The sequence below is a fragment of the Sphaeramia orbicularis genome, unplaced genomic scaffold (genome assembly GCF_902148855.1).
Source record: "Sphaeramia orbicularis unplaced genomic scaffold, fSphaOr1.1, whole genome shotgun sequence".
Classification (NCBI taxonomy): domain Eukaryota; kingdom Metazoa; phylum Chordata; class Actinopteri; order Kurtiformes; family Apogonidae; genus Sphaeramia; species Sphaeramia orbicularis.
In genome coordinates, this window is record NW_021941628.1 from 59,535 (window position 1) to 85,784 (window position 26,250).

A 26,250-nucleotide genomic window follows, 5' to 3' on the forward strand; every position below is an offset into this window, starting at 1 on the left:
AAAAAAAAAGTAGTGTGAGATACTCCCTGGTAAAATGTCCAAATAAAAGAGGATACACAAGCAAAGGTGTCAGAAAAATGGGCAGTGATGACTGGGAGTACAGCTGGTGTGGGCTGGGCCTTATCGGTACAGACAGCTGAGCCCAGAAAAGAAAAGAAAAAAAAAAAATAAAAAATTGAATTTTCAGACTCATTTATGAACAGTGAAAATGTTCATGAGCCATCAAACACATGACCAAATTTAAAACAGTCATGACTGAGAATTACCACCCTAACTCCTTACCTTAACCATAAGGGTACTGCTGTTTGTGGCCTGGTGCCCCAGTGCATGCTGGGTACATGGTGGTGTCAGCAGGGCGTGGCTGTCAGTTGTCACCCGCCTGTGAAGTGTGTGGTGGGAGTGTGAAGTATGTGTGGGCGGGGCTGGAAGTGGTGGGAGTGTGAAGTATGTGTGGGCGGGGCTGGAAGTGGTGGGAGTGTGAAGTATGTGTGGGCGGGGCTGGAAGTGGTGGCAGTGGCAGTGGACCACTGGTTCCAGACTGTCAGCCTCTGTGGTTCTACTGATTCCAGACCTTCTACTGGTTCTACTGGTCCAACTGGTTCCATACCTTCTACTGGTTCCAGACCTTCAGCCTCTGTGGTTCTACTGGTCCCACTGGTTCTACTGGTTGTACTGGTTCCAGACCTTCAGCCTGTGTGGTTCTACTGGTTCTACTGGTCCCACTGGTTCCACTGGTTCTACGGGTTCTTCAGGTGCTGTTGGTGGAACCATGTCTCGCAGGAGGATGGAAACCAAACCCCTGATCTTCTTGCTGAGGACTCTGCTGCTGCTGTACTCCTGCATGTTCTGGGTAAGGAACCATCTGTTCTGTCCTGGTTCTGCTCTGGTTCTGTCCTGGTTCTGTTCTGGTTCTGTTCTGGTTCTGTCCTGGTTCTGTTCTGGTTAGGGTTACAGTTAGAAGGAAACTGGAGAAAAACCTGATGTTTTTACAGACATTTGACATTTGTCTCATTAAAAGCAAAATAAAACTAGAACTGCAGCGGTTATGAATGGGGGCCAGGCCTCCCACTCACTCAGCCCTCAGGCCCCGCCCACTCGGATCCCAGGCCCCACAGAGCCCATGGAAGTCAGCCCCGAAGGATGACGGTCTGGGGCTGAGTTCATGGAGGCTGCCCCCTGTTCATAAGGGTTTACAGTTGTAGTTAGTATTAAACCGTCTGAGCCACTGTATTTGCTGTAACCCTGACCCTGTTCCTAACCCTGAGCCTGTTCCTAACCCTGACCCTATTCCTAACCCTGAGCCTGTTCCTAACCCTGACCCTATTACTAACCCTGACCCTGTTCCTAACCCTGACCCTGTTCCTAACCCTGACCCTATTCCTAACCCTGACCCTGTTCCTAACCCTGACCCTATTACTAACCCTGACCCTGTTCCTAACCCTGACCCTGTTCCTAACCCTGACCCTGTTCCTAACCCTGACCCTATTACTAACCCTGACCCTGTTCCTAACCCTGACCCTATTACTAACCCTGACCCTGTTCCTAACCCTGACCCTGTTCCTAACCCTAACCCTGTTCCTAACCCTGACTCTGTTCCTAACCCTGACCCTATTCCTAACCCTGACCCTGTTCCTAACCCTGACCCTGTTCCTAACCCTGACTCTGTTCCTAACCCTGACCCTATTCCTAACCCTGACCCTGTTCCTAACCCTGACCCTGTTCCTAACCCTGACCATATTCCTAACCCTGACCCTGTTCCTAACCCTAACCCTGTTCCTAACCCTGACTCTGTTCCTAACCCTAACCCTGTTCCTAACCCTGACTCTGTTCCTAACCCTGACCCTGTTCCTAACCCTGACTCTGTTCCTAACCCTGACCCTGTGCCTAACCCTAACCCTGTTCCTAACCCTGACCCTGTTCCTAACCCTGACCCTGTTCCTAACCCTAACCCTAACCCTGTTCCTAACCCTGACTCTGTTCCTAACCCTGACCCTGTTCCTAACCCTGACTCTGTTCCTAACCCTAACCCTGTTCCTAACCCTGACCCTGTTCCTAACCCTGACTCTGTTCCTAACCCTGACCCTGTTCCTAACCCTGACTCTGTTCCTAACCCTAACCCTGTTCCTAACCCTGACCCTGTTCCTAACCCTGACTCTGTTCCTAACCCTAACCCTGTTCCTAACCCTGACCCTGTTCCTAACCCTGACTCTGTTCCTAACCCTGACCCTATTCCTAACCCTGACTCTGTTCCTAACCCTGACTCTGTTCCTAACCCTGACCCTGTTCCTAACCCTAACCCTAGCCCTAACCCTGTTCCTAACCCTGACCCTGTTCCTAACCCTGACTCTGTTCCTAACCTGACCCTGTTCCTAACCCTAACCCTGTTCCTAACCCTGACTGTGTTCCTAACCCTGACCCTATTCCTAACCCTGACTCTGTTCCTAACCCTGACCCTATTCCTAACCCTGACTCTGTTCCTAACCCTGACCCTGTTCCTAACCCTAACCCTAGCCCTAACCCTATTCCTAACCCTGACCCTATTCCTAACCCTGACTCTGTTCCTAACCCTAACCCTATTCCTAACCCTAACCCTGTTCCTAACCCTGACTCTGTTCCTAACCCTAACCCTGTTCCTAACCCTGACCCTGTTCCTAACCCTGACCTTATTCCTAACCCTGACTCTGTTCCTAACCCTGACCCTGTTCCTAACCCTAACCCTGTTCCTAATCCTGACTCTGTTCCTAACCCTGACCCTATTCCTAACCCTGACCCTGTTCCTAACCCTGTTCCTAACCCTGACTCTGTTCCTAACCCTAACCCTGTTCCTAACCCTGACTCTGTTCCTAACCCTGACCCTATTCCTAACCCTGACTCTGTTCCTAACCCTGACCCTGTTCCTAACCCTAACCCTGTTCCTAACCCTGACTCTGTTCCTAACCCTGACCCTGTTCCTAACCCTGACTCTGTTCCTAACCCTGACTCTGTTCCTAACCCTAACCCTGTTCCTAACCCTGACTCTGTTCCTAACCCTGACCCTATTACTAACCCTGACCCTATTACTAACCCTGACTCTGTTCCTAACCCTAACCCTGTTCCTAACCCTGACTCTGTTCCTAACCCTGACCCTGTTCCTAACCCTGACCCTGTTCCTAACCCTGACTCTGTTCCTAACCCTGACCCTATTCCTAACCCTGACCCTGTTCCTAACCCTGACCCTATTCCTAACCCTGACCCTGTTCCTAACCCTGACTCTGTTCCTAACCCTGACCCTATTCCTAACCCTGACCCTGTTCCTAACCCTGACTCTGTTCCTAACCCTGACCCTGTTCCTAACCCTGACCCTATTCCTAACCCTGACTCTGTTCCTAACCCTAACCCTGTTCCTAACCCTGACTCTGTTCCTAACCCTGACTCTGTTCCTAACCCTAACCCTGTTCCTAACCCTGACCTGTTCCTAACCCTGACCCTATTCCTAACCCTGACTCTGTTCCTAACCCTAACCCTGTTCCTAACCCTGACCTGTTCCTAACCCTGACCCTATTCCTAACCCTGACTCTGTTCCTAACCCTGTTCCTAACCCTGTTCCTAACCCTGACCCTGTTCCTAACCCTGTTCCTAACCCTGACTCTGTTCCTAACCCTGACTCTGTTCCTAACCCTGACCCTGTTCCTAACCCTGACCCTGTTCCTAACCCTGACTCTGTTCCTAACCCTAACCCTGTTCCTAACCCTGACCTGTTCCTAACCCTGACCCTATTCCTAACCCTGACTCTATTCCTAACCCTAACCCTGTTCCTAACCCTGACCCTGTTCCTAACCCTGACCCTGTTCCTAACCCTGTTCCTAACCCTGACCAATGCACCAGTAGTGTGAAAGGCTGAATGTGTGGGACTGGGGTTTGTTGTAATAAATTATGCCCACGTTGACCAATCATGACTAAACTTTACAGCTGCTCTCAGGAGTCAACCCCATCATACCCACCAAATTTTTTGTGACTCAGACTGCCTTTTTTTGTGACATCATATTTCTGTTTATAGCGCCCCCTATTGTCCGATTTGCACCAAATTTGGTACAGAGCCTCTGGGTGACCTCTAAAATAAGTGTATTAAGTTGGATGTTGATAGCATTTACTTTGGTAAAGATATAAAACAATACGTTGTTTTTAGCTTGCAAAAAAATACATTTGCATATAATTAGCGTATTGTTTTTTACAGCAAAAACTTCTTGTAATAACTTTAGATCAGAAGGCTCTGGAGATTGTCTGTGCAAAGTTTGAAGCCAATGGGACTTAAACCCTAGGAGGACTTTGAAAAAGTATGTTTTCAATATGTAGCAACTTAGAAACTAAAATATACAGTGGAAATGGGTGTGGCCTATGTCAGAAGACTCATCTCTATCCAAGGAATACAAAGATGTAAAGTTTATGAATGTGCCATTTAAAATGTCAAAGTTAGAGGCAAAAACATGTATTTGTCTGTTATAGTGCCACCTAGTGGAGTACATCCACAGTGTATGCTATGGTAGATCTGTGTCCTATTCTGTAGAGTTAGGGTTAGTGTTAGCCTACCTAACCCTAACCCTAGTGTTATAGGGTTAGCGTTAGCCTACCTGACCGTCACCCTAATGTTATAGGGTTAGCGTTAGCCTACCTAACCATCGCCCTAATGTTGTAGGGTTAGCGTTAGCCTACCTAACCATCGCCCTAATGTTATAGGGTTAGCGTTAGCCTACCTAACCATCACCCTAATGTTATAGGGTTAGCGTTAGCCTACCTAACCATCGCCCTAATGTTATAGGGTTAGCGTTAGCCTACCTAACCATCGCCCTAATGTTATAGGGTTAGCGTTAGCCTACCTAACCATCACCCTAATGTTATAGGGTTAGCGTTAGCCTACCTAACCATCACCCTAATGTTATAGGGTCCAGATAAATTTCATAGCCCTCAGCCTAACAGTTCAGATGTAATGAATGTTTGGTGTTTAACTTGTAATAAGCCACACCCACATTGTTCAGCCACACCCACCTTCAATATATGGCCTCAGGAATGGCCCTTTATTATACTCACCAAATTTTATCAAAATCGGTGTAGCTGTTTAAGAGATATAAATTTTCCAGATTTGCAGCGCCCCCCTAGTGGCCAACATTCACCAAATTCAGCTCATACCCTCACAGTCACATGACAACCAAGGATGTAAGATCTGGTGTTAATAGCATTTACTTTGACTGAGATATGTAACACTTACCATTTTTTTAGCTAGCTACAGAAATTTATTCATCAATAATTTTCGCATTTTTCGACGGAACAAAATTATTTTGATAACTTTGGATCAGGTCCATGAGAAGAGCATATGTGCCAAAAATTTACACAGATCAAACAAAATCCCAAGGAGGAGTTTGAAAAAGTAGGTTTTCCAGTTTTTGTAATTTTGTGGTAAAAAAAGTCTGGTGGAAATGGGCGTGGCCTAGCCCATATGATTCAGTACTACACACACACATACCCCCCCCCCCCCCCCCCCCCCCCCGGGGGTCAGAGGTCACCTGGGGGTCAGAAGTCACCTGGGGTCAGGGCCGTCTAATTATCACTGCTGTGAGGAATGTGGAGGGGGCGGGGCCTGTTTTTCTGCGTCTTCATGGATCTGAACCCCTGTGGTGACCCGGTCCTGGTTCTGGTCTTCACACCTGGACCTGGTCCTTGTTCTGGTCTTCACACCTGGACCTGATCCTGGTTCAGGTCTTCACACCTGGACCTGGTCCTGGTCCTGGTTCTGGTCTGTTCAGTTCAATCCAAACCTGCAGCAGATTTTTGTCATAGCAGTGGGCGGAGTCCGTCCTTGTCTTTGTCACAGCAGTGGGCGGAGTCCGTCCTTGTCTTTGTCACAGCAGTGGGCGGAGTCCGTCCTTGTCTTTCACATGTTGCTGTCATTTCTTTTCCACATGTAAATGTTGAATGTCAGGATCAGGACTGAAAAAACTAAAACAGAACAGACACAGAAATGAAACAAACTGAACAGAACCACCAGCATTTACACAAACTGAGCAAAGAAATGAACAAATGAACACAAACTGAGCAGGTACACAAACGAACAAAAAACAACCAAGGAAACCAACAAACGGATAATTGTCTTCATGTATTCATTGTTGTTGATCCTGTTGCTGGTTTCCGTTGCTGTTTTGTTGGTTTTTTAAACACTGTGGTGGTAGATTCTCATGTCCTAACCCCCCCCCCCCCCCCCCCCCCCCCCCCCCAGGTCAGTGGTGTCCTCCTATTGGCCGTAGGTTTATGGTGGTCCTTCATGTTGTCCCCCTACATGTTGCTGATCTCCAGTGGACCCTCTAACGCCCCCTACCTGTTGGTTTCCACCGGTGCTGCCGTAGTGCTCTTCGGCCTGTTTGGATGCTTCTCCACCTGCAGGGGGCGCCCCTGGATGCTCAGACTGGTGAGTATGGCGGGGGGGGGCACTCACATCTCACATCTGCGTCCTTCATGGCAGGGGGGGTCCCACATACAGCCACCAAAGGGTCTGGTCTGGACCAGTCTGGTCTGGTCCGGTCCAGTTCGTTCTGGTCCAGTGCGGTCTGGTCTGGTCCAGTTCATTCTGGTCTGTTCTGGTCTGGTTCGGTCTGGTCTGGCCCCCAAGACGCAAAAATGACCTTGAAGATGTGAACCGTTAAGGAAGTTCAGGGTGACACCGACTGCAATATATCTGACCTCTGACCTCTGACCTCTGATCACTGAAAGGGTTCTATCTGACCTTTTCTCCCTCCATTCTCTTCGTCTTATCCGGGGTTGGGTGCGGGGGCAACAGTCTAAGCAGGGATTCCCAGAATTCCCTCTCCTCAGACTCCTCCTACTGGTAGGACATGCCCAGAACACCTCTCCAGGGAGGAGTCCAGGAGGATCTGAACCAGATGTGTGATCCACCTCACCTGTATGTAGACTGACCCAGTGGAGGTCAGCTCCTCCCACTTCCTCTGTAAACAGTGTTGGTGGTGCACTGCTTCACCTCCTGAGGCGTCGGACAGTTTGACAGAATTTCCTCGAGGCCGACTGATAGTCCTCATCCATGACCTCCCCAAACTCCACCCAGACCCCAGTTTTTGCCTCCGTCACCACTCGGGCTGCGGTACCCCTGTCCTGCCGGTACCCCACCAGCTCCTCTGGAGTCCCACGAGCCAACCAGGCTCCATCAGACTCCTTCTTCAGGTTGACACCATCCCTTACTTCCGGGGTCCACCACCGGGTTCGGGGATTGCTGCCACAAACGGCACCGGAGATCCTGAGACCACAGCTCCAAGCAGCCACTTCGACAATGGAGGTGGAGGACATGGTCCACTGGGACTCAATGTCCCCAGCTTCCACCTGGATCTGGGAGAAGCTCTGGGATCTGGGAGGAGCTCTGCTGGAGGTGGGAGTTGAAGACCGCGCTGACATCGGGCTCTGCCAGACGTTGAACAGACCCTCACAGGTCTGAGCATGCCCAGTCTGTCCGGCTTCCTCCTTCACCAGCGAATCCAACTCACCACCAGGTGGGGATCGGTTGACAGCTCCGCCCCTCTCTTCACCCGAGTGTCCGAAACACACGACCGGAGGTCTGATGAACCGACGACGAAGTGGATCATGGACCTCCGGCCTAGGGTGTCCTGGTGCCACGTTTGCTCTGGATAAACTGTGAGAAGCACAGAAGTCCAAGAACAGAACACCACTGGGGTTCAGATCGGGGGGGTCGTTCCTCCATCACCCCCCTCCAGGTCTCACTGTCGTTGCCCACGTGGGCATTGAAGTTCCCCAGGAGAACACTGGAGTCCCCAGTCGCAGCACCATCCAGTACCCCTCCCAGGGACTCCAAGAAGGTCTGGTACTCTGCACTGCTGTTGGGCCCATTGGCCCAGACGACAGTGAGGCGCCTGTCCCCGCCCCGAAGGCGCAGGGACACCACCCTCTGGTTCACCAGGGTGAACTCCAACTCATGACGGCTGAGGTGAGGGGCTATGACCACGCCCACACCTCTGGAGGAGTTGGATTCCAGAGCCCCAGCTATGTGTGGAGGTGAGCCCCACTACATCTAGACAGTATCTCTCAACCTCCCTCACAAGCTCCGCCCCTCCCCCCCAGCGAAGTGACATTCCATGTCCCAGGAGCCAGACTCTGTGTCCGGGGATCGGGTCGTCCAGCCCCCTGCCGTCAACTGCCACCCAGTCCACATGCATCCGGCCCCTATGGCTCCCTCAGTGGGTGGTGAGTCCATTGGAGGGTGGGCCCATGTCGCTCCTTCGGACTGGGCCCGGCTGAGCCCCGTGGGCATAGGCCCGGCCACCAGGCGCTCGCTTACGAGCCCCAACCCCAGGCGTGGCTCCATGGGGGGGCCCCGGCTGTGCCATGCCGGGTGACGTAACATTCTTTAGCTGTTTATTCTTCATAGGGGGTTTTGAACTGGTCTTAGTCTGGTCCGTCACCCAGGACCTGTTTGCCTTGGGAGACCCTACCAGGGGCTTAAAGCCCCCGACAACAGAGCTCCTGGGATCATTGGGGCGCTCAAACTGCCCCTCCACAGTGAGGGGGCAGTTCAAGGAGGAGACTTTTACAATATTTTCTTTGATTAGTATTAATGTTTTCATTGTGTGCTTTGAATTGGTCTCTTTTCCAACTTTAGTCCACTTGTCCTGTGTCTGAACTGGACTGGACAAACTTTAGTCCACTTGTCCTGTGTCTGAACTGGACTGGACTAACTTCAGTCCACTTGTCCTGTGTCCTAACCCTAACCCTGTTCTAATAAGGTGATCCCTCCTCTTTGTGTTTCATCAGTGACAGTTGTCGCAGTGTTTCCTTTTTCTGTTTCCTAAATTAAACATGTATCAGATATAAACAGCAGTGGTTCCAGAACTGAGCCTTGAGGAAAAAGGTTCAAGGTTCAAGGTGACTTTATTTGTACCTGTGGGTAGATCTGTTTTGCAGCAAGCTCTCTCTCTCTCTCTCTCTCTGCCGGTCACTGCGTGCACATGCACCCAACACAAATCCTTCCAAAGAATTACAGTGAAGATAATACAAGCACATCCATCACATATATAAGACAGAAGGCATTCTAAACACAGTCCACGTGGTGGAACTTTTTCAATGGATTTGGTTGTGGGAGGGGGACAGGAAGAGAAGAAGAATGTTGTGAGGCAGACGGAGATGGGGGGGGGCGGGGGGGGGGGGGGGGTTAAATGCTTGTATGTGGTGAGTCCTTGAAAGTCTGTTTGTGTCTGAAAAATAAGAGACTCAGACTTCTGTCCTTTATCAGTTCATTCAGTCCTGAGTCTGGGCCTTGGAAGGATGTTTGGACTGCAAAGGACCAGATTAGACCAGACTGGACCAGATTAGACCAGATTAGACCAGAGTGGACCAGATTAGACCAGAGTGGACCAGATTAGACCAGATTAGACCAGACTGGACCAGATTAGACCAGAGTGGACCAGATTAGACCAGATTAGACCAGAGTGGACCAGATTAGACCAGAGTGGACCAGATTAGACCAGATTAGACCAGAGTGGACCAGATTAGACCAGAGTGGACCAGATTAGACCAGATTAGACCAGACTGGACCAGATTAGACCAGAGTGGACCAGATTAGACCAGATTAGACCAGACTGGACCAGATTAGACCAGAGTGGACCAGATTAGACCAGAGTGGCTCCAACTGCTTTACCGGCTCCAGGAGAAACAGAATTAAACGAGGAAAAATGATTGGATTTCTGCTTCATTTAGTTCTAACTTCATTTTTCTTCTAACTGGGCCTCAGTGTTACTCCTCACTTCAGAGCAGGTAGATCCTGCACAGTTCGTCTTTTTTCCCACAGTCCTGCGATTTGCCGGAGTGCATCCACGGTCTGTTCAGCGATGTAATCCAACTTTTGTGTGAGTCCACAGCTCATGCACTCCTCCGACTGTGCCACCATCTGCTGGAAAACCTTCACGTTGTCCCTCACCGCTCCAAAGTGCTCCTTAATTTCCATTGACAGCAGCAGGGTTTGTGTGTGCTGCTGTCTGTCCAACTCTGACATAAACCAGGACAACTCCAAGACCAATTAGAAGGTGTCCTGTTATCCAAAATCCAAACAGGTAAATATCATATCCTCCACCGACAGAACCCACAGCCACACTACCTCCACTTGTTCCAAGCGTCGATCACATACTGCAGAAGTTCCATCAGGGCAGGCGGGCTCCTCCTGACACCTTTGTTCCTGGGTGAAAAAATCTTGTCAATTGCGCTGAGTGTCCAGTTGATCAGTTACATAATTTAGTTGTTCGGGAATACAGCAAGTAGGGGATCCAAAGACAAAAACAGACGAGATGGAGGCAAAAGCAGGAGAAAAAAAGAGGAAGGCAAGGACAGCTGAGAAACACGTCTGCTCTGGCCAGAGGACAGGAACTCCAGAACAAACTGTAGAGGATTCAGTTTGAACGATAAACTGAAAACCATCTGTTCCATTGGATTTAAACCACATGAATGCGATACTTTAGGACCATCTGATTGGTCCAATGGTTGGAGAAGGATGTGAGAGTTCACATTCAGGTCCTATCAAACCAGGTCAGAACCCAGACCCTTATCTAGACCAGTTCCAAGGTCAGAACCCAGACCCTTATCTGGACTAGTTCCAAGGTCAGAACCCAGACCCTTATCTGGACCAGTTCCAAGGTCAGAACCCAGACCCTTATCTGGACTAGTTCCAAGGTCAGAACCCAGACCCTTATCTGGACCAGTTCCAAGGTCAGAACCCAGACCCTTATCTGGACCAGTTCTAAGGTCAGAACCCAGACCCTCATCTGGACCAGTTCCAAGGTCAGAGGGAACTGGGACCAATGCTGTTCTGTTCTCTGATGTTCCCTCAAACTGCACTGGACTGAACCAAGACCCAGAACCCAGTTTGGACCAAACCAAGACCCAGAACCCAGTTTGTCCTGGATGTTTTTCAGACTTTTCCACCTAAATAAAACACTGTGGTTGATGGTTGGTGTGTTTGACCTCTGACCTCTGCAGTATGCCGTCTTCCTGTCCCTCATCTTCATGACTGAACTCATCGCTGGAATCTCGGGGTTTGTCTTTCGTCATGAGGTGAGTGAATGTCCCCCCTCTGTCCAGCGGAGGGCACTGACCGCTGTCCCCCCTCTGTCCAGCGGAGGGCGCTGACCGCTGTCCACCCTCTGTCCAGCAGAGGGCACTGACCACTGTCCACCCTCTGTCCAGCGGAGGGCACTGACCGCTGTCTCCTTCTGATGTCCAGATCAAAGGGACCATGTTGACCACCTACAGCGACGCAGTGACCCACTACGATGGACGGGATGACCGCAGTCTGGCCGTGGACGCTGTCCAGCGCAGGGTGGGTGTTTCCTCATGAGGTGTTTCCTATGGCGCCCACTGACCGCTGACCTTTGTCCTTTGTGTCCCCAGTTGCATTGCTGTGGAGTTTATAACTACACCAGCTGGTTCAACACCGTGTACTTTAACTCCGCTGGAGTTCCGTCCAGCTGCTGCGTGGTTCTGACCGACTGCAGCCAAGTGGACCTGCGGAACGCCACGGCTGCAGCCCGCAAAGTCCACCAGCAGGTCAGCACACCCCCATATGACCCACACCAACCCCCTATATGACCCACACTAACCCCCCCATGTGACCCACACTAACGCCCCATATGACCCACACTAACCCCCCATATGACCCACACTAACCCCCCATATGACCCACACTAAACCCCCATATGACCCACACTAACCCCCCATATGATCCACACTAACCCCCTATATGACCCACACTAACCCCCCATATGACCCACACTAAACCCCCATATGACCCACACTAACCCCCCATATGATCCACACTAACCCCCCATATGACCCACACTAAACCCCCATATGACCCACTCTAACCCCCTCTATATGATCCACACTAACCCCCTATATGACCCACACTAAACCCCCATATGACCCACACTAACCCCCTCTATATGATCCACACTAACCCCCCATATGACCCACACTAACCCCCCATATGACCCACACTAACCCCCTATATGACCCACACTAACCCCCCCATATGACCCACACTAACCCCCCATATGATCCACACTAACCCCCTATATGACCCACACTAACCCCCCCATATGACCCACACTAACCCCCCATATGACCCACACTAACCCCCCATATGACCCACACTAACCCCCCATATGATCCACACTAACCCCCATATGATCCACACTAACCCCCCCATGTGACCCACACTAACACCCCATATGACCCACACTAACCCCCCATACGATCCACACTAACCCCCTATATGACCCACACTAACCCCATCTATATGATCCACACTAACCCCCCCATGTGACCCACACTAACACCCCATATGACCCACACTAACCCCCCATATGATCCACACTAACCCCCTATATGACCCACACTAACCCCCTCTATATGACCCACACTAACCCCCTATATGACCCACACTAACCCCCTATATGACCCACACTAACCCCCTCTATATGACCCACACTAACCCCCTATATGACCTACACTAACCCCCTCTATATGACCCACACTAACACCCCATATGACCCACACCAACCCCCCATAAGATCCACACTAACCCCCCATATGATCCACACTAACCCCCTCTATATGATCCACACTAACCCCCCCATGTGACCCACACTAACACCCCATATGACCCACACTAACCCCCCATATGATCCACACTAACCCCCTATATGACCCACACTAACCCCCTCTATATGATCCACACTAACGCCCCATATTACCCACACTAACCCCTCTTATGACCCACACTAACCCCCCCATGTGTCCCACACTAACCCCCTATATGACCCACACTAACCCCCTATATGACCCACACTAACCCCCCCATATGACCCACACTAACATCCCATACGAGCCACACTAACCCCCCCATATGAACATTGGGGGGTCAGTACTGACCCAGTAGGCGTGTCTTTCCAGGGTTGTTTTGACCTGGTTACGACCTTCATGGAGTCGAACATGGGAGTGATCGCAGGAGTGACCTTTGGAGTGGCATTCTCACAGGTACACAACTACAACTACACACAAATACACACAAATACACACAAATACATGCAGGAGTGACCTTTGGAGTGGCATTCTCACAGGTACACAACTACAACTACACACAAATACACACAAATACACACAAATACACACAGGAGTGACCTTTGGAGTGGCATTCTCACAGGTACACAACTACACACAAATACACACAGGAGTGACCTTTGGAGTGGCCTTCTCACAGATACACAACTACAACTACACACTAATACACACAAATACACAAGCACACACTATTACACACAACTATACGCTAATACACACAAATACACAACTACGCACTAATACACACTAATACACACTAATACACACAAATGCAGACATTAAACCCAAAGAGGGCGTGAACTCTAACCCATTCAACCCAAAGGGGGCGTGAGCTCTAGCCCATTCAACCCAAAGGGGGCGTGAACTCTAACCCATGCAACCCAAAGGGGGTGTGAACCCTAACCCATTAAACCCAAAGGGGGCGTGAACCCTAAGCCATTAAACCCAAAGGGGGCGTGAACTCTAGCCCATTAAACCCAAAGGGGACGTGAACTCTAGCCCATTAAACCCAAAGGGGGCGTGAACTCTAGCCCATTAAACCTAAAGGGGGCGTGAACCCTAAGCCATTAAACCCAAAGGGGGTGTGAACCCTAAGCCATTAAACCCAAAGGGGCGTGAACCCTAAGCCATTAAACCCAAAGGGGGCGTGAACTCTAGCCCATTAAACCCAAAGGGGGCATGAACTCTAGCCCATTAAACCCAAAGGGGGCGTAAACCCTAAGCCATTAAACCCAAAGGGGGTGTGAACCCTAAGCCATTAAACCCAAAGGGGGCGTGAACCCTAAGCCATTAAACCCAAAGGGGGCGTGAACCCTAATCCATTAAACCCAAAGGGGGCGTGAACCCTAACCCATTAAACCCAAAGGCGGCGTGAACCCTAAGCCATTAAACCCAAAGGGGGCGTGAACCCTAATCCATTAAACCCAAAGGGGCGTGAACTCTAGCTCATTAAACCCAAAGGGGGCGTGAACCCTAACCCATTAAACCCAAAGGCGGCGTGAACCCTAACCCATTAAACCCAAAGGGGGCATGAACCCTAAGCCATTAAACCCAAAGGGGGCATGAACCCTAATCCATTAAACCCAAAGGGGCGTGAACTCTATCCCATTAAACCCAAAGGGGGCGTGAACCCTAACCCATTAAACCCAAAGGGGCGTGAACTCTAGCCCATTAAACCCAAAGGGGCGTGAACTCTAGCCCACTAAACCCGAAGGGGCGTGAACTCTAGCCTATTAAACCCAAAGGGGCATGAACTCTAACCCATTAAACCCAAAGGGGCGTGAACCCTAACCCATTAAACCCAAAGGGGGTGTGAACTGAACCGTATTAACTCCACCCATGACCTGTTGTGTTTGCAGCTGGTGGGCGTGTCCTTGGCCTGTTGTCTTTCCCGCTTCATCGGCTCCAACCAGTATGAGATGGTTTAACAGGTAACCATGGCAACAGCCCAACACTGACGCCCACTTCCTGTTTGTGTCCATGTTTGATGTGTTTCTTTTTTGACTTCATCCTTCAGACAGAAAAGGGGTGGGGATGAAGGTTGCCATGGAAACCCCACCCACCCAGGGACCTCCTCCTCTAACCCACTGTTTGTTATTGTTTATTTTTGTGGTCGTCTGGAACCTGATTGGTCGACATCAGAACATCAGAAAACTACAGAACGTGTTTGTTTGAGGCTGTTTGTGTCCAAATGTTCCGATGAAATTCAGATCATTTTCAGCTGCAGTTGAAAATGCAAAAGCCAAATCACTTACAGTTGAATCAACGTTTGTCAACTCGTAGTTGAAAGTTTTCTCCAAGACACGTTTGAATGGTTTATTGGTTTGTTTTCAAACTGTAAAAGATGGAAGAGGAAGGAAAACATGAATGTGAAAAGAAAAGTGGATTCAAACTGTTGAAATAAAGAAATAAAACACAACTAGGTTCTTTTTCTGTTTCTTTGTCTATAAATCCAAAATATTAGTTTTGTTTATAGAATTACATTTACAAACACTTCCTGTTCTAGACCAAGACAGACACGTTTTTACATTTAAACAACATTTAACCTTTAAACAGAGTTCAGTCACAGCACAGACTGAAAGAACAGAAGTTCAAAGGATCCAAGAGTTTTAGGGCTGTTCCACTGGTCAGCAGCGCCCCCCACTGGTCAGCAGCGCCCCCCCCACTGGTCAGCAGCGCCCCTCAGTGGTCAGCAGCTCTTTCATTGACTCTAGTGCATAAGAGGCTTTTATTTTGGTATTTTCCGGATGTGTTGGCTCTTCCATCCTGCCCCATCTTCATCTTCTTCTTCTGGTCCTATCCCTAACCCTAACCCAGTTCAGCTCACTTTGGTCCACTTCCTCTACAGAATAAACAACACCAGCCTCTGGTCCAATCCCGCACGGCCCCGCGTGCACTGCAGTCGTCAGCTCCGTCCGTCCACAGGACCTCCATCCATCCTGCCTTCCATCCCTCTCTCCATCCATCGGACAAACAGCTGCTGTTCTTCTTCATCATTTTCTCTCTGTACTCGTCAGTTATGAGTCATGTGGCCGTGGAGCACGCGCACGGCCTGGAGCAGCAGGTAAGAGCCTTTATTTACACACCTGAGCACAGCTAACCACAGGTTAGCAACACAACCTGCTAACAGAGGCTATCGGGCTAGTCGTTGTAGGGTGCGCTTCATTTGAACATCTTCGCGGCCCAGGTTCCAGTGAATGTGTATGATTCTTTCAGACATTGTGCCGGTTTATTCTGATGGACACGAGTCCGAATGGAGACACCTGAAGTGTGTGTTAGCTTAGTTAGCCTCCAGACACTTGAATTGTGTGTTAGCTTAGTTAGCTTCCAGACACCTGAAGTGTGTTAGCTTAGTTAGCTTCCAGACACCTGAAGTGTGTGTTAGCTTCATTAGCTTCCAGACACCTTAAGTGTGTGTTAGCTTCATTAGCTTCCAGACACCTTAAGTGTGTGTTAGCTTAGTTAGCTTCCAGACACCTGAAGTGTGTCCTAGCTTAGTTAGCTCCCAGACACCTGAAGTGTGTGTGATCTTAGTTAGCTCTCAGACACCTAAAGTGTGTGTTAGCTTAGTTAGCTCTCAGACACCTAAAGTGTGTGTTAGCTTAGTTAGCTCCCAGACACCTGAAGTGTGTGTTAGCTTAGTTAGCTTCAGACACTTGAAGTGTGTGATAGCTTACTTAGCTCCCAGACACCTGAAGTGTATGTTAACTTAGTTAGCTCCCAGACACCTGAAGTGTGTGTTAGCTTAGTTAGCTCCCAGACACCAGAAGTGTGTGTTAGCTTAGTTAGCTCTCAGACACCAGAAGTGTGTCCTAGCTTAGTTAGCTCCCAGACACCTGAAGTGTGTGTTAGCTTACTTAGCTCCCAGACACCTGAAGTGTGTACTAGCTTAGTTAGCTCCCAGACACCTGAAGTGTGTGTTAGTTTAGTTAGCTCTAGACAACTGAAGTGTGTGTTAGCTTAGTTAGCTCCAGACAACTGAAGTGTGTGTTAGCTTAGTTAGCTCTTAAACGCCGCAGCATACAGCTCATTTTACAGGAGGACCGTTTGACGAGGGCTGTCCTCAGATCACGGGGTGAGCATATGAAGCGCACCCTTCAACTCTTCAGTGACTGTTAGTGTCGGAGCTGGATCCAGTTTTAGAATGGAGTGTGTATGAGTGTATGGATGTGTGTATGGATGCGGGGCTGAGCCACACCAGTGCGTTAGTTCACACAGCTGTTACTGCAGGAGCTCTGATAAACTCGAACAAAGACAAGTTTGTGTGTTCAGTTAGAAAATCTGACATTTGTTCTGCGACAGCAGTAACCAAGGAAAAGACAGAAGAATGAGACACGGTTACTATGGTGACACTAGTACACAAAAGTACATAATATATATAATATACACAAGTACAATATATATATATATATATATATATATATACACACACACACACACAGCATATAATATACACAATGTGCATAATATTTACAATTTGTACATGGTGGATTTTCCTGAAGCTAAATTTAATTTAGACATGACTAATGTTCACATGCTCATGTTTGTTTGTTTGTTTGTTTTTTCAGCTTGCTGTCCTAGACTTGAGTGCAGCCGACGGACAAGGAGGAGGAACCAACAGTAAGAAAAGACCCATGTGTTAGGGTTAGGGTTCCTGTTCCCTGTTCTGATGTTTGGTCTATGTTCTATGTTCTAGGGCACTACATTCCTCCACATTTACGGAACAAAGATGTGTCCAAAAACGGTGAGTGATCAAACAATAGCTGCGTTTGATCTGATTAAACGCACCTTAACCACCCTACCTCTAACCCTTAACCACCTTAACCACCCTAACCCCTAACCCTTAACCACCTTAACCACCCTAACCCTGACCCTTAACCACCCTAACTCTAACTGAAAAGTGTCCTTTACTTTCAGCTGGAAATGCCTTCACTGGACGACTAGGAGGGTACATCAACTGTAAGTACCTGAGTTAAGGGTTAGAGTTAAGGGCTAGGGTTAAGGGTTAGGGAGGGTACACCACCTGTAAGTACCTGAGTTAAGGGTTAGAGTTATGGGTTAGGGTTAAGGGTTAGGGAGGATACACCATAGCACCTGCACCCACCTGTAAGTACCTCTGTTAAGGGTTAGTAGTCCTAGAATAGTCCCTACCATAGCCCTACTAGTATACAGGGTGGGGAAGCAAAATTTACAATGAACATTTAGTTGTTTTTTTCTCAGCAGGCACTACGTCAATTGTTTTGAAACCAAACATATATTGATGTCATAATCATACCTAACACTATTATCCATACCTTTTCAGAAACTTTTGCCCATATGAGTAATCAGGAAAGCAAACGTCAAAGAGTGTGTGATTTGCTGAATGCACTCGTCACACCAAAGGAGATTTAAAAAATAGTTGGAGTGTCCATAAAGACTGTTTATAATGGAAAGAAGAGAATGACTATGAGCAAAACTATTACCAGAAAGTCTGGAAGACACTATTAAAGAAGAATGGGAGAAGTTGTCACCCCAATATTTGAGGAACACTTGCGCAAGTTTCAGGAAGCGTGTGAAGGCAGTTATTGAGAAAGAAGGAGGACACATAGAATAAAAACATTTTCTATTATGGACATTTTCTTGTGGCAAATAAATTCTCATGACTTTCAATAAACTAATTGGTCATACACTGTCTTTCAATCCCTGCCTCAAAACATTGTAAATTTTCCTTCCCCACACTGTACAGTAGTCCTAGCATAGTCCCTACCATAGTCCTACTAGTATACAATAGTCGTAGAATAGTCCCTACCATAGCCCTACCAGTATACAGTAGTCCTAGAATAGTTCCTACCATAGTCCTGCTAGTATACTGTAGTCCTAGAATAGTCCCTACCATAGTCCTACTAGTATACAGTAGTCCTAGAATAGTCCCTACCATAGTCCTGCACGTGTACTGTAGTCCTAGAATAGTCCCTACTATAGTCCTACTAGTATACAGTAGTCCTAGAATAGTCTTTACCATGATCCTACTAATATACAGTAGTCCTAGCATAGTCCCTACCATGGTCCTACTAGTATACAGTAGTCCTAGAATAGTCCCTACCATAGCCTTACTAGTATACAGTAGTCCTAGAATAGTCTTTACCATGATCATACTAATATACAGTAGTCCTAGCATAATCCCTACCATGGTCCTACTAGTATACAGTAGTCCTAGAATAGTCCCTACCATAGTCCTGCTAGTATACTGTAGTCCTAGTATAGTCCCTACCATTGTCCTACTAGTATACAGTAGTCCTAACATAGTCCCTACCATGTTCCTACTAGTAGACAGTAGTCCTAGCATAGTCCCTACCATGGTCCTACTAGTATACAGTAGTCCCAGAATAGTCCCTACCATGGTCCTACTAGTATACAGGAGTCCTAGCATAGTCCCTACCATGGTCCTACTAGTATACAGTAGTCCCAGAATAGTCCCTACCATGGTCCTACTAGTATACAGTAGTCCCAGAATAGTCCCTACCATGGTCCTACTAGTATACAGGAGTCCTAGCATAGTCCCTACCATGGTCCTACTAGTATACAGTAGTCCCAGAATAGTCCCTACCATAGTCCTGCTGGTATACTGTAGTCCTAGAATAGTCCCTACCATAGACCTGCTAGTACACTGTAGTCCTAGAATAGTCCCTACCATAGTCCTACTAGTATACAGTAGTCCCAGAATAGTCCCTACCATGGTCCTACTAGTATACAGTAGTCCCAGAATAGTCCCTACCATGGTCCTACTAGTATACAGTAGTCCTAGCATAGTCCCTACCATGGTCCTACTAGTATACAGTAGTCCCAGAATAGTCCCTACCATAGTCCTGCTGGTATACTGTAGTCCTAGAATAGTCCCTACCATAGTCTTACTAGTATATAGTAGTCCTAGAATAGTCCTTACCAGGGTTAGGGTTAGGTCTCATTTTAAAACTCTTCATAAGGGTTAGGGTTAGGTCTCTCCTTAAAGCTCTTCTTAAGGGTTAGGTCTCATCCTAAAGCTGTTCTTAAGGGTTAGGGTTAGGTCTCATTTTAAAACTCTTTTAAGGGTTAGGTCTCATCTTAAAGCTGTTCTTAAGGGTTAGGGTTAGGTCTCACCTTAAAGCTCTTCTTAAGAGTTAGGGTTAGGTCTCACCTTAAAGCTCTTCTTAAGGGTTAGGTCTCATCTTAAAGCTGTTCTTAAGGGTTAGGGTTAGGTCTCACCTTAAAGCTCTTCTTAAGGGTTAGGTCTCATCTTAAAGCTGTTCTTAAGGGTTAGGGTTAGGTCTCACCTTAAAGCTCTTCTTAAGGGTTAGGTCTCATCTTAAAGCTGTTCTTAAGGGTTAGGGTTAGGTCTCACCTTAAAGCTCTTCTTAAGGGTTAGGTCTCACCTTAAAGCTCTTCTTAAGGGTTAGGTCTCATCTTAAAGCTGTTCTTAAGGGTTAGGGTTAGGTCTCATCTTAAAACTCTTCTTCATCTCTTTCATCCTCCGACAGATGGATGGGATGGCGCACGCAACAGCTTTGTTAACGGTTACCATGACAACCGCATGACGAGCAGCAGCTCGTTTAATCGTGGCCCGCCACGCATGGAGCGGGGTGGAGGAGGTGGTTACCGTGGAAACAGGGGCGGAGCCTTCAACCCCATTAACCCAATGCAGCCAATAGGTTTTGGAGGCTTTGAGAACAAAGGTGACAGGAAATGGATGTGTGAAACAGGAAATGGATGTGTGAAACAGGAAATGGATCTGTGAAACAGGAAATGGGTGTGTGCCTGTTTGTGTCAGTAAACAGGAATGACAGGGTTAAGGTCAAGGTCAGGGTCAGTCCAAATGGACTGACCCTGACCTTAACCCTGACCCAGTAATGACAGGGTCAGCCCATTTGGACAGTGGTATTTGTGAACCCTGCTAACTGATTAGGCATCATTAGTACTAGTCAGTGCTAACTGATTAGCCTTCATTAGCTTCAGTCAGTGCTAACTGGTTAGCTTTCATTAGCACCAGTCAGTGCTAACTGATTAGCCTTCATTAGCTTCAGTCAGTGCTGACGGATTAGCCTTCATTTGCACTAGTCAGTGCTAACTGATAGCTTCAGTCAGTGCTAACTGGTTAGCCTTCATTTGCTCCAGTCAGTGCTAACTGATTAGCCTTCATTAGCTTCAGTCAGTGCTAACTGATTAGCCATCATTAGCACCAGTCAGTGCTAACTGATAGCTTCAGTCAGTGCTAACTGATTAGCCCTCATTAGCTTCAGTCAGTGCTGACGGATTAGCCTTCATTTGCGCCAGTCAGTGCTAACTGATAGCTTCAGTCAGTGCTAACTGGTTAGCCTTCATTAGCTCCAGTCCGTGCTAACTGGTTAGCCTTCATTAGCTCCAGTCCATTAGCCTCCTGCCTACAGACAGAACAGACTGAATTGAATCCAAAGTACACTGAACAAAAATATAAACGCACCACTTTTGTTTTTGCTCCCATTTTTCATGAGCTGAACTCAAAGATCTAAAACTTTTTCTATGTACACAAAAGGCCTATTTCTCTCAAATATTGTTCATAAATTTGTCTAAATCTGTGTTAGTGAGCACTTCTCCTTTGTCCTTTGCTGAGATAATCCATCCACCTCACAGGTGTGGTATATCAAGATGCTGATTAGACAGCAGGATTATTGCACAGGTGTGACTTAGGCTGGCCACAATAAAAGGCCACTCTAAAATGTGCACTTTTACTGTATTGGGTGGTCCAGGGGGGTCAGAAAACCAGTCAGTATTTGGTGTGACCACCATTTTCCTCGCGCAGTCTTCTTCATGAATTCTCTGAAACAGCTTTGGAGATGGCTTATGGTAGAGAAATGAACATTCAGTTCACAGGCAAAAGCTCTGGTGGAGATTCCTGAAGTCAGCATGACTACTGCATATTCCCTCAAAACTTGGGACATCTGTGGTATTGTGCTGTGTGATAAAACTGCACGTTTTGGAGTGGCCTTTTATTGTGGCCAGGATAAGGCACACCTGTGCAAAAATCCTGCTGTCTAATCAGCATCTTGATCTGCCACACCTGTGAGGTGGATGGATTATCTCAGCAAAGAAGAAGTGTTCACTAACACAAATTTAGACAGATTTGTGAACAATATTTGAGAGAAATAAACCTTGTGTGTACACAGAAAAAGTTTTAGATCTTTGAGTTCAGCTCATGAAAAATGGGAGCAATAACAAAAGTGGTGCGTTTATATTTTTGTTCAGTCTAGTTTGATCTGCAGTGACTGAAGTCCAGCTGTTCATGTTTATGCCAGTTCTACAGGTGTGTTCTGTAGTTTGTGCTGGTTCTTCAGGTGTGTTCTGTAGTTAGTGGCGGTTCTACAGGTGTGTTCTGTAGTTTGTGCCGGTTCTACAGGTGTGGTCTGTAGTTTGTGTTGGTTCTACAGGCGTGTTCTGTAGTTTGTGCCGGTTCTACAGGTGTGTTCTGTAGTTTGTGCCAGTTCTAGAGGTGTGTTCTGTAGTTTGTGCCGGTTCTACAGGTGTGTTCTGTAGTTTGTGCCGGTTCTACAGGTGTGTTCTGTAGTTTGATTCCTCTGTCTCCTTTTCAGACTCCAGTGGGTGGAAGGGGGCTTTCACCAGCTTTGGAAACAACCGCGGAAAATCAGTTTTCTACAACGACAGAGGAAATGGAAACAGAGGGAGGCAAGGCCAGCACACACACACACACACACACACACACGTACACACACATGGACATGGACACACACATGGACAGTGGATGTCAGCTGTCTGTCCCATTGATAACCTCTGTCTGTCTGTCCTCTGTTTGTATGTCTGTCTGTCCTTTGTCTGTCTTCTGTCTGTCTGTCTTCTGTCTCTCTGTCTGTCTGTCTGTCTCTGTCCTCTGTCTATCTTTCCTCTGTCTGTCTGTCCTCTGTCTGTCTGTCTGTCTGTCTGTCTGCCTGCCTGTCCTCTGTCTGCTTGTCCGTCTGTCCTCTGTCTGTCTGTCTGCCTGCCTGCCTGTCCTCTGTCTGCTTGTCCGTCTGTCCTCTGTCTGTCTGTCTCTGTCCTCTGTCTATCTTTCCTCTGTCTGTCTGTCCTCTGTCTGTCTGTCTGTCTGCCTGCCTGCCTGCCTGTCCTCTGTCTGCTTGTCCGTCTGTCCTCTGTCTGTCTGTCTGTCTGCCTGCCTGTCCTCTGTCTGCTTGTCCGTCTGTCCTCTGTCTGTCTGTTTGTCTGTCTGCCTGTCCTCTGTCTGCTTGTCCGTCTGTTCTCTGTCTGTCTGTCTGTCTGCCTGCCTGTCCTCTGTCTGCTTGTCCGTCTGTCCTCTGTCTGTCTGTCTGTCTGCCTACCTGTCCTCTGTCTGCTTGTCTGTCTGTCCTCTGTCTGTCTGTCTGTCTGCCTGTCCTCTGTCTGCTTGTCCGTCTGTCCTCTGTCTGTCTGTCTGTCTGCCTGCCTGTCCTCTGTCTGCTTGTCCGTCTGTCCTCTGTCTGTCTGTCTGTCTGCCTGCCTGTCCTCTGTCTGCTTGTCCGTCTGTCCTCTGTCTGTCTGTCTGTCTGCCTGCCTGTCCTCTGTCTGCTTGTCCGTCTGTCCTCTGTCTGTCTGTTTGTCTGTCTGCCTGTCCTCTGTCTGCTTGTCCGTCTGTCCTCTGTCTGTCTGTCTGTCTGCCTGCCTGTCCTCTGTCTGCTTGTCCGTCTGTCCTCTGTCTGTCTGTCTGTCTGCCTGCCTGTCCTCTGTCTGCTTGTCCGTCTGTCCTCTGTCTGTCTGTTTGTCTGTCTGCCTGTCCTCTGTCTGCTTGTCCGTCTGTCCTCTGTCTGTCTGTCTGTCTGCCTGCCTGTCCTCTGTCTGCTTGTCCGTCTGTCCTCTGTCTGTCTGTCTGTCTGCCTGCCTGTCCTCTGTCTGCTTGTCCGTCTGTCCTCTGTCTGTCTGTCTGTCTGCCTGCCTGTCCTCTGTCTGCTTGTCTATCTGTCCTCTGTCTGTCTGTCTGTCTGCCTGTCCTCTGTCTGCTTGTCCGTTTGTCCTCTGTCTGTCTGTCTGTCTGTCTGCCTGCCTGTCCTCTGTCTGTCTGTCTGCCTGTCTCTCAGGTTTGATCATGCTGGTTTTGGTGGATCCAGTCGTTGGGTGGATGAGTCCACAGACGACACAGACTGGTCCAAACCAACAGCAAGGAACGAACGCCTGGAACAGTGAGTACACGGACTGGACATGTGTGTGTTATTGGACACGTGTATGTTATTTGACATGTTAGTACTGTAGACATGTGTGTGTTATTGGACATGTTAGTACTGTGGACATGTGTGTGTTACTGGACATGTTAGTACTGTGGACATGTGTGTGTTATTGGACATTTTAGTACTGTGGACATGTGTGTGTTATTGGACATGTTAGTACTGTGGACATGTGTGTGGTATTGAACATGCGTCTGTTATTGGACATGTGTGTTATTGGATGTGTGTGTTACTGGACATGTTAGTACTGTGGACATGGGTGTTATTGGACAGGTGTGTGTTAGTGGAGTGTGTGTTATTGGACATGTATGTGTTATTGGACATGTTGGTACTGTGGATGTGTGTGTTATTGGACAGGTGTGTGTTAGTGGAGTGTGTGTTATTGGACATGTATGTGTTATTGGACATGTTGGTACTGTGGATGTGTGTGTTATTGGACATGTGTGTGTTATTGGACATGTTAGTACTGTGGACGTGTGTGTTATTGGACATGTATGTATTATTGGACATGTTAGTACTGAGGACATGTGTGTGTTATTGGACATGAGCGTGTTATTGGACATGTTAGTACTGAGGACATGTGTGTGTTATTGGACATGTTAGTACCGTGGACATGTGTGTTATTGGACATGTGTGTGTTATTGGACATGTTAGTACTGTGGACATGTATGTGATATTGGACATGTTAGTACTGTGGACATGTGTGTGTTTTTGGACATGTGTGTGTTATTGGACATGAGTGTGTTATTGGACATGTTAGTACTGAGGACATGTGTGTGTTTTTGGACATGTGTGTGTTATTGGACATTTCAGTACTGTGGACATGTATGTGTTATTGGACATTTTAGTACTGTGGATGTGTGTGTTGTTGGACTTGTATGTGTTATTGGACATGTGTGTGTTATTGGACATGTATGTGTTATTGGACAGGTTTGTCTTATTGGACATGTATGTGTTACTGGACATGAGTGTGTTATTGGACATGTTAGTACTGTGGACATGAGTGTGTTATTGGACATGTTAGTACTCTGGATATGTGTGTTATTGGACATGTGTGTGTTATTGGACATGTTAGTACTGTGGACATGTGTGTGGTATTGGGCATTTTAGTACTGTGGACATGTGTGTGTTATTGAACATGTGTCTGTTATTGGACATGTGTGTTAGTGGATGTGTGTGTTACTGGACATGTTAGTACTGTGGACATGGGTGTTATTGGACATGTGTGTTAGTGGAGTGTGTGTTACTGGACATGTGTGTGTTATTGGACATGTATGTCTTATTGGACATGTATGTGTTATTGGACGTGTGCGTTATTGGACATGTATGTGTTATTGGACATGTTAGTACTGTGGACATGTATGTGTTATTGGACATGTTAGTACTGTGGATGTGTGTGTTATTGGACATGTGTGTGTTATTGGACATGTGTGTGTTATTGGACATGTTAGTACTGTGGACGTGTGTGTTATTGGACATGTATGTGTTATTGGACATGTATGTGTTATTGGACATGTATGTGTTATTGGACATGCTAGTACTGTGGACATGTGTGTGTTATTGGACATGAGTGTGTTATTGGACATGTTAGTACTGAGGACATTTGTGTGTTATTGGACATGAGTGTGTTATTGGACATGTTAGTACTGAGGACATGTGTGTGTTATTGGACATGAGTGTGTTATTGGACATGTTAGTACTGTGGACATGTGTGTGTTATTGGACATGAGTGTGTTATTGGACATGTTGGTACTGAGGACATGTGTGTGTTATTGGACATGTTAGTACTGTGGACATGTGTGTGTTATTGGACATGTTAGTACCGTGGACATGTGTGTGTTATTGGACATGTGTGTGTTATTGGACATGTGTGTGTTATTGGACATGTATGTGTTATTGGACATGTTAGTACCGTGGACATGTGTGTGTTATTGGACATGTTAGTACTGTGGACATGTATGTGATATTGGACATGTTAGTACTGTGGACATGTGTGTGTTATTGGACATGTTAGTACTGTGGACATGTGTGTGTTATTGGACATGTGTGTGTTATTGGACATGAGTGTGTTATTGGGCATGTTAGTACTGAGGACATTAGTGTGTTATTGGACATTTTAGTACTGTGGACATCTATGTGTTATTGGACATTTTAGTACTGTGGATCTGTGTGTTGTTGGACTTGTATGTCTTATTGGACGTGTTTGTGTTATTGGACATGTATGTGTTATTGGACAGGTGTGTCTTATTGGACATGTATGTGTTAGTGGACATGTGTGTGTTATTGGACATGCGTGTTTTATTGGACATGTGTGTAGTACATTTTAGTACTGTGGACATGTGTGTGTTATTGGACATGTTAGTACGGTGGATGTGTGTGTTATTGGACATGTATGTTT

The 26,250-nt window shown here is 47.5% G+C and overlaps 2 protein-coding genes across 2 annotated transcripts in view; both read left to right on the forward strand.

Moving 5' to 3' along the window:
- Positions 1-769: 769 nt before the first annotated feature.
- Positions 770-14,734, forward strand: LOC115416589 (tetraspanin-7-like). Its single transcript, XM_030130407.1, has 8 exons — positions 770-850; positions 6,248-6,436; positions 11,017-11,091; positions 11,261-11,356; positions 11,428-11,583; positions 12,991-13,074; positions 14,517-14,588; positions 14,675-14,734. Exons 1-7 carry the CDS (start codon positions 770-772, stop codon positions 14,583-14,585), a joined length of 750 nt encoding a protein of 249 aa, XP_029986267.1. The 3' UTR covers positions 14,586-14,588; positions 14,675-14,734.
- A 716-nt stretch (positions 14,735-15,450) lies between these two features.
- The window catches only part of LOC115416590 (ATP-dependent RNA helicase DDX3X-like), a 34,187-nt gene continuing 23,387 nt past the window's right edge, over positions 15,451-26,250 (forward strand). Inside the window, exons 1-8 of the mRNA XM_030130408.1 lie at positions 15,451-15,721; positions 17,226-17,277; positions 17,354-17,401; positions 17,575-17,598; positions 17,731-17,763; positions 20,151-20,345; positions 22,236-22,329; positions 23,709-23,810. Coding sequence (XP_029986268.1) covers positions 15,677-15,721; positions 17,226-17,277; positions 17,354-17,401; positions 17,575-17,598; positions 17,731-17,763; positions 20,151-20,345; positions 22,236-22,329; positions 23,709-23,810 — 593 coding nt within the window. The 5' untranslated portion in view covers positions 15,451-15,676. The remainder of the gene's footprint in view (positions 15,722-17,225; positions 17,278-17,353; positions 17,402-17,574; positions 17,599-17,730; positions 17,764-20,150; positions 20,346-22,235; positions 22,330-23,708; positions 23,811-26,250) is intronic.